Raw genomic sequence first — 16,780 nt, forward strand, 5'->3', positions numbered from 1 at the left:
CGAAAAAGATACATACGCTCAGCACAGAAGTGTGCAGTGTGCAGTTTGCAGATAGCAGTCTGATATGGGAAAGAATCATCTAAAAGTGATGTGTCCGTCCTGGAGACACATGTCATGCTGGAAATGTCAAATAATTATGGGATTATGAGTGTCTGGAATGCTGTGTATGTGGTCTGTCATTTCTTTGTGATTTGAATGCATTTTTCCTGCTGTGAAGCACTTTGACTTGCCTTGTGTATGAAATGTGCTCTACAAATAAACTTGCCTTGCCTTACTACTCCTCCTCTTCTTCATCCTTCTCTTCCTCCTCCTCCCACTCCTCCTTCCCCTCCTCCTATTTCTCCTCCTTCTCCTCCTTTTCCTCCTCCTCCTCAGCTCATGCTACATAAATATACGTTCCAGATGAACTCTCATGGCCTCCACCGTTCGCACCAACGCGGCGTTGTTCTTTCTCACCCGTCATCATGTGCAGACTCCTGGACTGGATGTTGTCCTCAGCAGGATCGTAGTCAAACACGGAGCCGGGGTTTGTGCGCCACACTCGCAGATCTGAAGAGTGAAACACTCATTATTAAATCATCTCCATGTAAAGTACTGCCTCTGCTACTGTAAATACTCCAACTGCTACTGTTAATGCTACTGCTGCTAATGCTACTACTGCTAATGCTACTACTGCTAATGCTACTGCTGTTAATGCTACTACTGCTAATGCTACTGCTGCTAATGCTACTGCTGCTAATGCTACTGCTGCTAATGCTACTACTGCTAATGCTACTGCTGTGGTGAAATACTTTTTACTCTTAAAGCAGACCAAAGTATTTTCACCTTAGGCTGCCCCAATAAATTAATAAATTGTATGTTTGCTGTAACCCGACCCAACATTTTTTAAGTGGGTCGGTAGGTAAATTATTATTTCTTTTTACTTTGAAGGCATAAAAAAATCCAAATTTGTATATAAAATCCACCCATTTAATGATAATTAACTCCACTTCGTTTGAATGTTCAGAAGCTCAGTTGGCACTTAGCGTCACAGAATAGCGATCGATATAATCTTTTTCACCTCCCAAGTCCACTAGCACATCACGCCACGTATCAGTCTTAAAACCATCAACTTATTCTTAATTCTCACTTAGTTTCCCCGACACACTGAACCGCACTGAACACACGTGCCGCCATTTTTTGATTCTGCCATTGACCTGCAGTGACCCGCAGTGACCGCCAGGCGTCGGGCTTCAACAATCAATAAGACGTTCTCCGTTCGTGTTGAGTTTCATTTTCATTTCATTTTCGGCTCAGGAGACAACTCTCCTGAGAAACCCTGGCTCTTTTTTTATGTTTGGCAACATTAAATGTGATTCTACTGTCTTATTATAATTTTAAAAAAGAAAAAAAAAGTTTTCAGATGATGTGTTTTCACTAGAGAGCTGCAGGGGGAGCTCTAACACCAGAGTTCTGCTTAAAAGAGCCTATGACAGGTCGGACGACTTATTGAACTAAAACGCAGTTAATAAAACATTAAAAATTTTGCTTAAGATTAGACAATTTTGAGCTCAGAATAAATAGCACAATTTCTACGTTCATAATTGAACCTCCGAGCAAAAACAAATTTTTAACAAATTTTTTATTTTACAAATACAAATATATGGGAGCAACTTTATTTTGTTGAATTCATGTTTAGAGAGTCAAAAAAGTTGTTTCTTTTGCGTAGATTGTGCATATACTTTGACTGGAATGAAGTGTGATGTCACTTCCTGTCATTTTCTACCGATTTTTCAACGTTTTCTCCACAAACACCTTCTCGATTGGTGTAAAACTATCATTTATATGTACGGTTCTGGCGTCTGGTCTCTCATACCGGTGATGGTCTCCTGGTCGTGTTCGATGGCGCGCCTCCTCTCCATCTCCACTACGCGGCGCTGTATCCCCTTGTAGTTGACGTCGCTCACGTCCTGCGTGTTCTTCTTCACGCGGTCCATCACCAGGTCGGTGGCGGTGGAGGTGAAGCTGCCTTTGGTCTTCTCAAAGTCCTCGTGGTACCTCACCTGGAACAAAGGCGCGATAATGGAGATATTAATGTCTAATTGTGTCTATTGCTGCAATTAATGATTATTTCAGTAGTCGACTAGTCAAACGATCATTTATTTTGAACATTTCAGACTTTTAAAATATATTTTCCACCAAATAAAGGTTGAAATGTGGCGACTGAAAGCGTCTAGACATCGAATATTTACATTTAGAGTGTATTATTGGTGAGAATCAGACGTCGTTTTTACTTTTTTGACAATCAAATTGAATAAAACCGCTGTGTTTTATGTCCGTTTAGTGCGGATAACAACTAACAATGACAAAATATGACGACGGGATTATATTTAACAGTCGACTGGTCACGATTTGTCAATTAATCGTCGTGTCCTTAATGGCATCTGTGTTCCAGTTGCAATTATTGTGACGGATTAAAATGGGATTTTGCAGCTTTTACCTTTTAACGTGTGACCGAAACGAATGGATACATAAAAATACAAGTTAATGTAAATGTGCGTCTAAAGTACAGTCCAGTTTTCAATAGGAATGTGCTAAAATATCGGAATATCGACATATTGTGACAGTAAATCTGGTCTCACAGTATCGATATTGCGTGTTCTGCTGTATCTGTATCACATTTGACATATTCGCCGCTTCGTTTATTCAAAAATGAGCGTATTTCGTGATATATTGCAGACGTGTCGTGCGTATTGATAATCATGATATCGCTCAATCGCTGTGTTGCGCATTGAACCGTGAGCGTCGCTGCGACTCCCGAGGTCCTGTTTTTGAAGTCTGCCAATGCTACTGCTGCTAATGCTAGTACTGCTAATGCTACTGCTGCTAATGCTACTGCTGCGGTCGCCACTTTAACAGTTCTCAGAATCTGTGTGAAATACTTTGAGCGTCGCCGTGACTCCCATAGTCCTGTTTTTGAAGTCTCACCCCGGAAATGATGCGCTGCGTTTCCTTGACGCGCCTCATCTCGGGCGTGTCCAGGACGAAGGCGGCTTTTCCTTGGATCTGCTTACGGAAGCTGTCCGAGTACAAAACCTGTCGAAGGGGGAGAACCACAGACGGAGTGAGGATTCAAATGTGAAAGTGATGAAAACTATATACTTAGCCGTTAGCTTCTGCAGGAAACACACGCACAGAGGGATCTAAAACTATCTGAAAGCGATGAAAGGACGACGCTTGCAGTTCAGGATTAAGAAAGACGGATTAAAAAGGCTTGAAAGGAAATATTAGCACAAAAAATACAGTTTGTTCTTGTTATTTGTTTAAGATTAAGCAATATTTCTGACAGGTGTTGCTGTGTTAACGTCAATATTTTTTAATTATTCTTTTTTTTTTAATTTAAATTAAATTCAAAAATAATATTTCTTATTTAAATTATTAAATGTTTTATTAAATTATTTTAATTAAAAATTATAAGATTTCCCCATGTGTGGACAATAAAGGATTATCTTATCTTATCTTAATATTAGCAAATTATTAAATGTCAAAAATGAATTATAATCTATAGTTTTTACTTCAATCATTCTGCATTAATATTTATAAATGTGACTAAGGTTTGTGATTTTGGTTACAGAACATTTAAAAACATTTTACAGGGATTTTCTCACTAAAACGAGTTGCTTTTACAAACAGAGCTAAAGAAAATCATTAAAGACCTGATTTTGAACCATGAGTGAAGAATGTGTGACAGAATAAACTGTTAACACTCATTTACACCTGGTTCTCTTTTTTGTAACTTATTTCTCATGGCTCTCAAAGACATTTTGTCTTTTAAAATGTAGTCAATATAATTTAGTCTACATTATTCTAAAATAGCAGCTTTTACAATATGATGTGGAGTAAAAGAGGTTTTCTTAAAAAGTAGTAAAGTCAATTAAATCAGGTTCAACATAACTTAGACTTGGACTCGGGGTTAAGTTTAGGTTAAGTTATTTTCATTGAATTATTATGTCTATTTTTTTCATTATACTTTTTAATTATTATTTCTTTAATTTTTAAACTGCACAGAAACATTCAGTAAAGTCTGGTCTTCCTCTGAGGGTCATTTTTTAGACAAAAACAATACAATAAATGGTCCTGTTATAATCTGACTAATTTCTTTTAATTGAAATGACTCCCAATATTATGTTTCTAGAACAAGGAAATTTAACTATTTATCTCATTTCTTCTCCAAAGTCTGAACTCTGCTCCAAACAGAGGATTAATTGGATGATAAACACTGACAATTAGACACAAACATTGATTGATTTAACAGTTCCATACATGTACTACTACTGTGAGTAATCCATACATGTACTACTACTGTGAGTAATCCATACATGTACTACTACTGTGAGTAATCCATACGTGTACTACTACTGTGAGTAATCCATACATGTACTACTACTGTGAGTAATCCATACATGTACTACTACTGTGAGTAATCCATACATGTACTACTACTGTGAGTAATCCATACATGTACTACTACTGTGAGTAATCCATACATGTACTACTACTGTGAGTAATCCATACATGTACTACTACTGTGAGTAATCCATACATGTACTACTACTGTGAGTAATCCATACGTGTACTACTACTGTGAGTAATCCATACATGTACTACTACTGTGAGTAATCCATACATGTACTACTACTGTGAGTAATAGTGTTTAAATGTATATTTTTTTGTTTTTTTGTGGAAAGAATCATGAACACATTGAAAACATGACGCATGAAAACCAGACTTGACTTTCAGACATGATGAGGAGTTTTAAGAGGATGGATGTTAAGCACACAGCGGATGAAAGGGCTTCAAACTCGTTAAGGTGAAAGCGATTAACGGTGTGGCAGCAGAGGGAGCTCGTTAGAGGAGTTAAACAGGACGAGGGCAGCTCTCGTCTGGGGGAAAAGTACCGAGCTAATGTTTTCCTGGTTCCGTTTGACTCGCTCCATCTCAGGAGTGTACACGACCGGAGTCCCTTTGACTGAACTGTCCTTATACAAAACCTACGGGAGAAGCACAGCGCCACCAACAGGCCAGTCAGACACAGCACAGACAGGAGACATGAAGTGTACAATGCAAAAGAGGAACATCAGGGGAAACCAGTCAGAATGATGTCCATTTCAACTGTTTTGACACGTTTGGATTTATGTGCTTAGTAAAGAAAGATTATTTAACTTCATATGCATCGTTTATTACTTGAATTATTATTATTATAAAAAAATTGGACATAGGAATAAAAAAAATTATGAAACAAGGTAAACGAGTTTCTCAACACATTTTAGAGTTGAATAAGATAGATTCTTTGTATTTGTTTAATTTGTTTATTACTTGTGGTTTTTACTTTTAATATGTTTTATTTTTAAAAATACACTTCATGCTTAATTTTTTACTTATTTACATAAACATTTATTTTACACTTTATTTACTTTCTTATATTTAAAATACTTTTTACTTTTCTGTTTTTAAATCTAATTTTTTTTTTGTTTAAAATGTATTTATATTCACTTAATAATTTATTATTTTTTATTTGTTTCATTTATTTCATTTAAATATCTGCCAATATGAATTATATTTATATAGTTCCACTTTACCTAATCTACTGAACTGGTGGAGAATTTTCTATAATCAGTAACAAAAAATAAATGATATAATAACAATGAATATGAAAAGACTTTTGCTTATTTGACAATATGACAAATATAAAAAAATCTAAAAATATTAGATAAAAGTTTTTTGTCACGGTTAAAGGATCGAAAAATGTGATTGTTTTGTGGGTAAAAACAGAAGCAAACGAATCCAAACCCGTCAAAACTCCTCAAATCTTCAGCATTAATCTGAACATGTGATCATTTGCACCAACACAGACATCCTTTCATTGCACTGTACGTCGACACACACAAAAACAACAACAACAACAACAACAACAACAACACACTCCTAAAAGAGCAGGAGAAAGACGTTAGTCACCGTTTTACACAGAGGAAATTCGCTGCAAAAGTGTAATTTAAGTCGATGGGGAAGAAGCAGAGTTTATGTGTTAGAAAAACAAGAGGGAAAAACCCAGAAAACACAGATATATAATAAATACAGCAGGGAGTCGGCGGCGGATGAAGTAATCACACGTCAAATGAAGAGTGAAAAAAGATGAATGTGAAGATGGAATGAAGAGTCGATGAGGACGATGGTGTTGGGACGCGTTCTTTTGAGATGATTGCGATCTAAGCTGCGATAACGGTCGTTTTGGTCGTTTTAGTTGGCGATGTAAATGTGGAAAAATGGCGGTAAACAGCTTTAAAAGAGAAGATATTTATGTTACTTTTTATTTCACTTTGACCAATGGAAAGGGTGAGATTTGAATCAAAATAGTTCACGAAAAGAAGACTCAAACTACATAAATGATGGACTTTGATTCTCACAAACGTTACTGTCTCGAAATGCTTTGAGATCGAGTAATGATTTGACGGATTAGGCCGCGGTTATTTTATTACTTGGTTTACGGATCCGCCGCACTTAGATTATTGATTTACACAATATAAATAAAATGTATATTATCAAAACATTTTTATAAATTACTGCCGACAACGCAAAATGTGTAACATGTAACATCCAAGATTTTTCTATGCGTTGCCACGTTCGCTTCAAATGTAATGTGTCGCTTCTGAATTTAGTTTTAGGATCAATAAAGTCTCTAAATCCAATAAAGACGTGGGCAATATATCAAAATGTAGATAATATCGTGAATGTTGTTTTGAAGATCGAGAATTTTGATTACGTTTTTAAAAAATACTAGAAAAACAGCCGATTAAAAACAAAAATGTAAAAAAATATGTCGTAAACGTGAAAATAAGGTGATATTTCTGAACTTTGGTGATTCATTTGACAATTAAACCTCATGAATTCGTTTGAAGACGCGTTTCCAAGTCGACGTGTGGATTTTTCGCTCAGTGTTTGGTAAGTTTTCGTCCCGACGCGTCCCATGGAGATGAAGGCGGAGGATGAAGGCGGAGGAAGAGGGCGTGGTGCTCGCTGTGAAAGGTTAGCGTTAGCTGCGGCTGTAGCGGAACACTCCAGTCTGAGGGGCGGGGCCTTGTACCGAGCTGATGTGCCTCTGAGTCTCTTTGACCCTCTTCACCTCGGGCAGGTCCGGGATGGCGATACCCCGGCCCACGCTCTCCTTGTATTTGATCTACTCCAAAGAAAATGCCCGTTTTACATTCAGACGCCAGCAAGAGGGTCACAAGCACTGTTGCCCAAAAAGATGGAATCGCAGTAACGTTTAATGGTCTCTGTGGAGTTCTAATGCGACTAGAGACTCAGTCAGGAACGGCAGGAGCGGCGGGAGCGGCGGGAGCGGCGGGAGCGGCAGGAGCAGCGGTATCGGTCAGGAACGGACCCTTTAATACTTTATGAACGAAAACAGTCTCAAATCTGTAAATGGAGGCAATTGTGAAGTGTAGAGAGATTTTAACCTCAGAAAAAATACTACATTTATATAAAAAAAAAGGTGTTTTTGTCAAATAAAGAGACGAGTGAGTGATATCAGAGCCTTAAGTGCTCAACCCCCAAAAATATAACCGGGGTCCACCCACCGCTCCTGACCAGGTCTCCCCACAGCTCCACCCACAGCTCCTGACCGGGTCCCCCCACAGCTCCTCACCGGGTCCACCCACCGCTCCTGACCAGGTCCACCCACAGCTCCTGACCAAGTCCACCCACAGCTGCACCCACAGCTCCTGACCGGGTCCCCCCACAGCTCCTCACCGGGTCCACCCACCGCTCCTGACCAGGTCCACCCACAGCTCCTGACCAAGTCCACCCACAGCTGCACCCACAGCTCCTGACCGGCTCCACCCACAGCTCCACCCACAGCTCCACCCACAGCTCCACCCACAGCTCCTGACCAAATCCCCCAATCGCGAACATAAATAACGACTAAAACATGAGCTGCTTTGATTCCAGAGCGAGTTATTCCTCTTTATGGACAACAATATACAAAGACAAACAACACCACAACAACGTTAGCCACACACATCTGAAAAAGCATTAAAAGACTTTAGTTAGATATTACGTAGAAGGGTCTTAGAAGGCTCATAGTTTCAGGGGTAAAAGAGGACTCGCCCGTGTTAAAACTGCATGAACACTGATTCAAATCTGTTAGAACTGCGATTAGGTCTCCTTTAGAGGTCGTCAGGGGTCACTCGAGGCTGTACCGTGCTTATGTTTTGCTGGTTGCGTTTGACCCGCTCCATCTCGGGCGTTTCGGGGACCGACGTGCCTTGTCCCACGCCTTCCCTGTACCGACTCTTAGGACGGGACAGTGGACACAAATGCGGTCAGACAAATGCAAGGAAATCGCCGGCAGAAGGAAAAGGGAAAGCGTGGCGGTCGGGTCAAGCGTAAAAGGGGGAAAGAAACGTCATTTTGCTGTTAGAGTTTGACTTTAGTCGGAGCTGGAAGCGGTAAAATTAGAGGCTGGAACACAAAATGTAGCGCCAAGAAAAGAGGACGTTGAAGAGGAAATGTTTAAAGGTGCAGTATGTGGCTTTGGTGGAGGACGCACACTTTAAAGTAACGTTACAAACTGAGAGGGGCGTCGCAAGGGGCTTTCCAGACTCCGCCCCCTCTCCGCTTTACCTTTGAACTTAAACAAAACGCATAATAGACGTGCGCACAACGGAAAACATAACCTCAGGACTCCACTTGAAGATAGACACATAAAAAAGAAAAAAACAATGGAAGAAATGGGACAGGTATTCTGCCCCCTACAGGTCGGACGACTCATTGAACTAAATTGTAGTTACGATAAATATATTTAGAACGTTGCTAAAAATATAAAAAAAAATATCACAGAATAGCTAATTTTTTTAGGTGTATACTTTTACTTCCTGTTTGTGGTTGATGACATCACAGTAGGAAATTACCCATCAAACACTGGGCAAAAACTCATCTAATGTAAAAATATATGAGAGCAACTTTATATTTTTGAATTGTGTTTAGAATGGCAAAAAAAGGTTGTTTTTTATGTAAATTATGCTTAAACTTTGACTGGAATGAAGTGTCCCTGGTGTGATGTCACTTCCTGTCATTTTCTACAGATTTTTCAACATTTTCTCCACAAACACCTGCTCGATTGGTGTAAAACTATAATTCATATGTACAACACATAAAAATACACCAAATAAAGTCACAATTAGAAACTCGTAAAAACCTGTCAAACGCAATAACGAACATAGTGCACCTTTAAGGGAGTGAATCAGATGAGATGCGCCCAATGAAGTAAAAAGGAAAAAAATGTCAGTAAAATGATATTAAGAGGAAGATGGAAGGATCTGGGTCAAAAAGTAGCTCAAAGTGAAGGGACAAAAGGGTCAGTCTGGTTGATTTCTACCAGGCTGATATTCTTCTGAGCGTCTTTGACCCTCTTGACCTCGGGCAGATCTGAGATGGACGTGCCTTGACCCAGAGCTTCTTTATAGTGAATCTGTGCCATGTGGAAAGCGCCGCAGACGGAGACAAAACAAGACATGAACAGAACAGAACGACACCAAACAACAGCATTAGGTCATGTTGTTCTCTACATTTGTGACGTACGCACAGAATAAAATGTTATGTTTTTCTTATCAAAGGGTGAACAAAGACAAAAGTCACAGATGTAAAGAAACGGGTGAGTGATTAAACTGGGAACGGAAGGGAAAAGGGACTTTATCTGATGTCTCTAGCGTTGTAGTCCTTTGGTCGATTAATGGGACGGCAAGAAACAAGTCTATCGTTTTTGTAAAGATTAGTAAAGCCGTTAAACTAAATGATGAGCAGAGCTAGGCTAAAACATCAGTTTTACACCAATGTACTGGGCCGATATTCAAACTTTTTAACACGTCGGCCTTAAATCTCCAGCACAAGTCGATATTTCGTTTGGGTTTCTCTGAATTCTGAACAGTCTGTATCGGCAAAACCCAAAACGATGGATGTCTAATCATAAGTAACGGTTGATCAGACGAGGTTTTCTGATCAAAGTGAGTTCAGTAAATACATTTCTAGCTTTTATCGTTGGCGTCAGTGTGAAAACTGCGGTTCACGTCGGGCCTGGGCAAAGGTCAGGGGTCGTTTCACGGTTAACGGGAACACTCGGGTTGATTTCTACCAGGCTGATATTCTTCTGAGCGTCTTTGACCCTCTTGACCTCGGGCAGATCTGAGATGGACGTGCCTTGACCCAGAGCTTCTTTATAGTGAATCTGTGCCGTGTGGGAAGCGCCGCAGACGGAGACAAAACAAGACATGAACAGAACAGAACAGAACGACACAGACATCTGAATGAATGAATACATAAATATGAATAACCCGGCGCTTCAAACGTAAGGGGAAAGTGCACTGAACGACCAAAAGCCTCACATCACATATTCACACTAAATATATATCACACTGTGTTGCTTTTAGGACCTAAATTTTCCATTTTCATTAATTAAAATACAATAAACAGTACGTCTTGTATCTTTTTTGCGTATTTCTGCGACGTCGTCTTCGTGTTGTCGTAAAGTTCTATTCAAACATACTTTTATTGATTGATCGGTGACTCCTCTGAACCATAATACATTCAATTAACTGATTGTCTTTTGGCCGTCCAGTTGAAAAGGAAGTGTAAAAATATGAGCATTTATGACTGATAAAATTTAATTATTGTGGGGGGGGGGAAAGGGGCGGGGAACAGGTAACGAAGGGGAGGAGGTATTAATGAAGGGGCGGGGTCACTCTGAAGTGTACCGTGCTAATGTTTTGTTGGTTGCGTTTGACCCGCTCCATCTCTGGCGTGTCGGACAGAGCCGTTCCTCCGCCCACGTCCTCTTTGTACTGAATCTTAAGTCGAGAATACAGCAATAAAACATCTTTTAGACCGACTGTATCGACATAAGCGGGTTTGTTATGTTTAGATATTGTAAAAAAACGTCTGGTCCCCTTGATGACTAGAATGATATGACTTTTCCTCCTTAATTTTGATGATATAAATAGAAATACAGTGCATACTTATGAATCTATAATACCGTATTTTCCGGACTATAAGTCGCACCAGCCAAAAAGTGCATAATAGAGAAGAAAAAAACATATATAAGTTGCACTGGAGTATGAAATGCAGTTGCAAGTGTGAAAATAACAAATAATATCACATATAAGTGGCTCCGGAGTATAAGTATACAAGTATAAATATAAGAATAAGTGGTACACCGGCCAAAACTATGAAAAAAAGTGAGATTTATAGTCCGGAAAATACGGTAAACATTCAAATTCACTGGTTACTGCATTGTAATTATCTTATAGAATATTCATGTCACTTACGGTTGATTTAGATGTTTAATAGTTCTTTTGTAATTAATTTAACGATTATTTTTAAATGATCATTGACTTTTTAAATACTTTATCAGCCAAACAAAGGAAATCTCAAAGAATTTTGGGACTGAAATCATTTTCATTAAATTTTGACGTCTTGTTTGTACTAAAACTGTCTTTTTGAATGTGTTTTACAGTCTGTACAGTCCAGAAAACGTATATATATGATTATAATTAGCAAAATACAACAACGGTAATCTTTTTACTGTCGACTGGATGCGATTAATCACTGCAGCCCTACAAACGAACATCAAAAAAAGTAAAAAAAATTAGGTTTATCGGATGAAATACAACATTAAACCTCCAAGCGTGAGCCTATAGACCTTGTTTGTCGGATCAACAGAATTATGACAATCAATGAGCAAATCTGGACAAATACATACACAGATATACATAAATATAACAAATACAGCACAAAAAAAACAGGAAATTCTAAACACAAAGTGACACACAGCACTCGAAAAACAAAGCGACACACAAACAGGTTAGCGGAAACAAATAGAACAAAATGAGAATAAATTCCCAAACGTTAAGAGCATTTCTGAGCAGCAATTCGGGGTCGGTTAAGTCAAAGAAACAGACAAAAAGAGCGGTGTGTTATGACAAAAACGGGAATGTTCACTCGCGACGTTTGTACCGAGCTGAAATTCTTTGTATTTTCCTTAACGCGGAGCATTTCCGGAGTGTCCTGCACAGCGGACACTTTGCCTTTTGTGGTTTTAAAGTCTGACTGGTACTGGAGCTACAAGAGAACACAGTCATTGAGCTACGGCGGGGGAAAGAAGAGCAGAACAACAGCAGAACAACACGGAACGTACAAATCAGAATATACAAAACAGAACAATAAATACTTAACATTACTAGACAAACAACACTGAACAAACGCAGTAATGAGAGAAATATTCACAAACGCGTGTTGAAAGTGTCAAATTAAAACTGTTTACAGTGAATAGTAGGTAAAAAGCGTGTTGAAAAAAGGTTCTTGAGCTGCTGTTCGCGATCATTACGAGCGAAGATGAACTCACGGTGCTGAAGTTCTTCTGGTTCTCGCGGACCCTCTGCATCTCCGGAGTGTCCAGCACCGGCACGTAGTGGGACATGGTCCTCTCGGCCTCCTCCCTGTACTTTTTCTGTTGGACACAAAACACAATTGTTTCACGGAGCGACAGAAACGGCCCATTAAGGCAGTTCTGAGCAGTTCTGAGTGGTTCTGAACAGTTCTGAGCAGTTCTGAGCGGTTCTGAGCAGTTCTGATCGGTTCTGAGCGGTTCTGAACAGTTCTGAGCAGTTCTGAGCGGTTCTGAGCAGTTCTGAGCGGTTCTGAGCGGTTCTGTGAGTGGTTCTGAGCATTTCTGAACAGTTCTGAGCAGTTCTGAGCGGTTCTGTGAGTTGTTCGGGACCGTTCTGAGCCGTTCTGATCGGTTCTGAGCGGTTCTGAACAGTTCTGAGCAGTTCTGAGCGGTTCTGAGCAGTTCTGAGCGGTTCTGAGCGGTTCTGTGAGTGGTTCTGAGCATTTCTGAACAGTTCTGAGCAGTTCTGAGCGGTTCTGTGAGTTGTTCGGGACCGTTCTGAGCCGTTCTGAAGAGTTCTGAGCGGTTCTGAACAGTTCTGAGCGGTTCTGTGAGTGGTTCTGAGCCGTTTTGAGCCGTTCTGAACAGTTCTGAGCGGTTCTGAACAGTTCTGAGCAGTTCTGAGCGGTTCTGAGCAGTTCTGAACGGTTCTGAGCGGTTCTGAACAGTTCTGAGCAGTTCTGAGCAGTTCTGAGCGGTTTTGAGCGGTTCTGAAAAGTTCTGAGTGGTTCTGAACAGTTCTGAGTAGTTCTGAACAGTTCTGAGCTGTTCTGAGCAGTTCTGAGCAGTTCTGAGCGGTTCTGAACAGTTCTGAGCAGTTCTGAGCAGTTCTGAGCGGTTTTGAGCGGTTCTGAACAGTTCTGAGCGGTTCTGAACAGTTCTGAGTAGTTCTGAACAGTTCTGAGCGGTTCTGAGCGGTTCTGAGCGGTTCTGAACAGTTCTGAGCAGTTCTGAGCAGTTCTGAGCGGTTCTGTGAGCGGTTCTGAGCGGTTCTGTGAGCGGTTCTGAGTGGTTCTTTGGCGGTTATTGTGCTGAATATGTTCCCAACACATTCTTGAGCAACAAAAACACTGCTAATAATATAGTCAATGTGAACAAAAAGTAAATACTGCGACTGTAACGGCAATAAATTGGTTATAATTATGATTTGATGGTTTCCTAAAGCTGCGCTGCCTTATTTTCAAACTGTGAAAAGAGGAAGAAGGTATTTACATTTAAATCTAACTTGTTTCTGGCGCTCACAAACCCTTTTGCACATCGGCAGTATTCACATGCACGCATTCGAGAGCACGGTTTAGCCCTAAATTAAAGTCCATGTCCAGGTTCTCATGTTTTTCTAATTGTTCGGTGAGTTTGTGCCTGTGTTAAATAATTATCAGTTTTACATCGGTCAAGTTGCATTTTGTGAAGAAAATGTGACAAATCAATATTGAACAGGAAGTTGGACCTCTGTGATGTCATCAAAAAGCGCCGTTCTGCCAAAATTGCAAACAATTTGCACGCGACTCACACTTTTTTATGGCAGTTTGAACGATCATTTCACAAAATAAACATGTTGTCAGGTGTAATTATTTGTCAAATCATAACTACTGTATGATTTAAATGAATTTACAATCTGGTTGCTAGGTAACAGTTGTGGAATTCCCTCTACGTCATGTTCACTGGCCACGTCCAACCAGGAAGTGACATTATAAACACCAAAAAAATGTCACCAAAATCGCCAAATTGGAAAAAAAACAGGCAAAATGTTTGGCAAAATGTTAAATTTAATGCTTTTATTTTACTGAAAAGTGTAGTCTAACGTGTCATATGGACTTTAACTCAGTTTCATTTTATTGGGAGTCTATTTCCGACACCGCAGGTTTCGTTTTAACCCCGTGAACTCCTGCAAGAGCTCGGTAAAGCTCCGGTAAAGCCATGTAGCCGCGCCCGTCCCCGCTGCGATACAGGATGCTCACCACGGTCTCATAAATGCGTGTATATTTGCGTTATAGTGGTGCAGTACCTGGCTGACGATGTTCCTCATCTGCTGGGCGTGGATAATGTCCGGCGTGTCGATGACCGAGGTGTAACTGGCCCTGTCCATCTCCGCGCTCTGCTTGTACTTATTCTGAAACGCAGCAGAGACATAGTCAATTCCTCGTCCATGATGATGAAGATCACTTGATTGCTTATTGTGCATTTTTTTAGCCTTATATTTCTACTCTACGTGCGGAGTTTATTATCTTTACGCCTTTTCAACAAACACTGTTAGCCCTGAACATGTGTCATTCGGCTTCATATTAATGTGCAATACTGTCATACTCATGTGCAATACTGTCATACTCATGTGCAATACTGTCATACTCATGTGCAATACTGTCATAATCATGTGCAATACTGTCATAATCATGTGCAATACTGTCATACTCATGTGCAATACTGTCATACTCATGTGCAATACTGTCATACTCATGTGCAATACTGTCATACTCATGTGCAATACTGTCATAATCATGTGCAACACTGTCATAATCATGTGCAATACTGTCATACTCATGTGCAATACTGTCATAATCATGTGCAATACTGTCATACTCATGTGCAATACTGTCATAATCATGTGCAATACTGTCATACTCATGTGCAATACTGTCATAATCATGTGCGATACTGTCATACTCATGTGCAATACTGTCATAATCATGTGCGATACTGTCATACTCATGTGCAATACTGTCATACTCATGTGCAATACTGTCATAATCATGTGTAATACTGTCATACTCATGTGCAATACTGTCATAATCATGTGCAATACTGTCATAATCATGTGCAATACTGTCATACTCATGTGCAATACTGTCATACTCATGTGCAATACTGTCATAATCATGTGCGATACTGTCATACTCATGTGCAATACTGTCATACTCATGTGCAATACTGTCATAATCATGTGCAATACTGTCATACTCATGTGCAATACTGTCATACTCATGTGCAATACTGTCATACTCATGTGCAATACTGTCATACTCATGTGCAATACTGTCATAATCATGTGCGATACTGTCATACCCATGTGCAATACTGTCATACTCATGTGCAATACTGTCATAATCATGTGCAATACTGTCATACTCATGTGCAATACTGTCATACTCATGTGCAATACTGTCATACTCATGTGCAATACTGTGACGTAATAGCAATCATCCTGGCGCAATATTTTCTGTCCATATAACAGCTGTAAATAAGAGTTATTTTTATTAAGAGTGTAAGGTTTTTATATAAGAGTTTTTATACGTTTTTTTTTTATAAGAGATAGGGTTAGGGTTAAGTTTTTTAATACGTTTTTTATAAGCGTTTTTTCTATAAGATTTTTTTTTTTTTAAGATTTTTTTGTAAGAGATTTTTTATAAAAGTTTTTCAATAAGAGTTTCTGAATAAGTTATCTGTTCTTTATTATTATACTTCTGTGCCTAATCTGTTTCTGTACATAATCTGTGTTGCAACAATGTAATTTCCTCATTCTGGGACAAATAAAGGTCATCTTATCTCATCTTCTACTCAAAGTATGTTCTAAAATACGACTAAAGCTTCTCCCGATCTCCTCGTCTTACCTGGCTGAGGATGTCGGTGGCGTTTCTGGCCCTCATGAAGTCCGGAGTGTCGGTGGCCAACGCCAACATGCCTCTGCCCTTGATCTCGCTCTCCAACGACTTCTTGTACTCTCTCTGTAACAGGCCCGAGAGCAGACAGAGGTTTGGAAAAGTGCACACAACAACGATATTCATCTACGAAGGTCTACGGCGAAAGAAGAGGAAGAGGAAGAGGAAGAGGAGGGCGGCAGGACATCGGGAGGAACGCCGGGAGACGGGGAAACGTGAGCGACGGTGGCGATGATGCGTAGTGACCAAAGAAGCGAACGTCATATTTAAAAGCAAAGAGATCGCATGGATAGTCGTGGATAATATCTGGATAACAGTAGTATCGAGAGGGATGTAACGATATTATTACAATGTGCATTTCACGGTATCTAGAAGAGGCAATTGTAGATGTACTAATGTTTGGTCTATGCGTGTTGTTGCCTGTTTTTTAAGCTAATAAGCCAATAATTTGATGTATCGCTACAATAAACGTGAGGCTTTTGACGAAACAGTGTTACAATGTTTTGGTTATTGTTACGTTCCATAAAAATAGATAAAAACGAGATAATCTCTGAAAGAAATTCACTCCGAGTCCAAACCCAGCTCGTAATAATGAACCTGTGCCGTTGAGTAGTAGTGGTTGGTCAATACTGCCACAATTTAGGAACTT

At 39.7% G+C, this 16,780-nt stretch overlaps 1 protein-coding gene across 26 annotated transcripts in view; it reads right to left on the minus strand.

The window, feature by feature from the left end:
* neb (nebulin) overlaps nucleotides 1–16,780 on the minus strand; it is a 161,380-nt gene that overhangs the window by 4,168 nt on the left and 140,432 nt on the right. For 19 of the 26 annotated variants that reach the window (XM_072445216.1, XM_072445241.1, XM_072445236.1 and 16 more), the window contains 13 exons: nucleotides 16,084–16,197; nucleotides 14,484–14,588; nucleotides 12,434–12,538; nucleotides 12,046–12,150; nucleotides 10,788–10,880; nucleotides 10,169–10,261; nucleotides 9,416–9,508; nucleotides 8,238–8,330; nucleotides 7,121–7,213; nucleotides 4,938–5,030; nucleotides 2,968–3,075; nucleotides 1,856–2,042; nucleotides 457–549 (listed from right to left, as the gene is read on the minus strand). In XM_072445216.1, coding sequence (XP_072301317.1) covers nucleotides 457–549; nucleotides 1,856–2,042; nucleotides 2,968–3,075; nucleotides 4,938–5,030; nucleotides 7,121–7,213; nucleotides 8,238–8,330; nucleotides 9,416–9,508; nucleotides 10,169–10,261; nucleotides 10,788–10,880; nucleotides 12,046–12,150; nucleotides 12,434–12,538; nucleotides 14,484–14,588; nucleotides 16,084–16,197 — 1,375 coding nt within the window. The remainder of the gene's footprint in view (nucleotides 1–456; nucleotides 550–1,855; nucleotides 2,043–2,967; nucleotides 3,076–4,937; nucleotides 5,031–7,120; nucleotides 7,214–8,237; nucleotides 8,331–9,415; nucleotides 9,509–10,168; nucleotides 10,262–10,787; nucleotides 10,881–12,045; nucleotides 12,151–12,433; nucleotides 12,539–14,483; nucleotides 14,589–16,083; nucleotides 16,198–16,780) is intronic. The other 7 variants (XM_072445218.1, XM_072445219.1, XM_072445228.1 and 4 more) reach the window with 7 other exon arrangements.

The sequence above is a fragment of the Eucyclogobius newberryi genome, unplaced genomic scaffold (assembly GCF_026437365.1).
Source record: "Eucyclogobius newberryi isolate DKJ021-1_F unplaced genomic scaffold, fEucNew1.0.hap1 SCAF_14, whole genome shotgun sequence".
In the NCBI taxonomy this organism is placed as follows: Eukaryota; Metazoa; Chordata; class Actinopteri; order Gobiiformes; family Gobiidae; genus Eucyclogobius; species Eucyclogobius newberryi.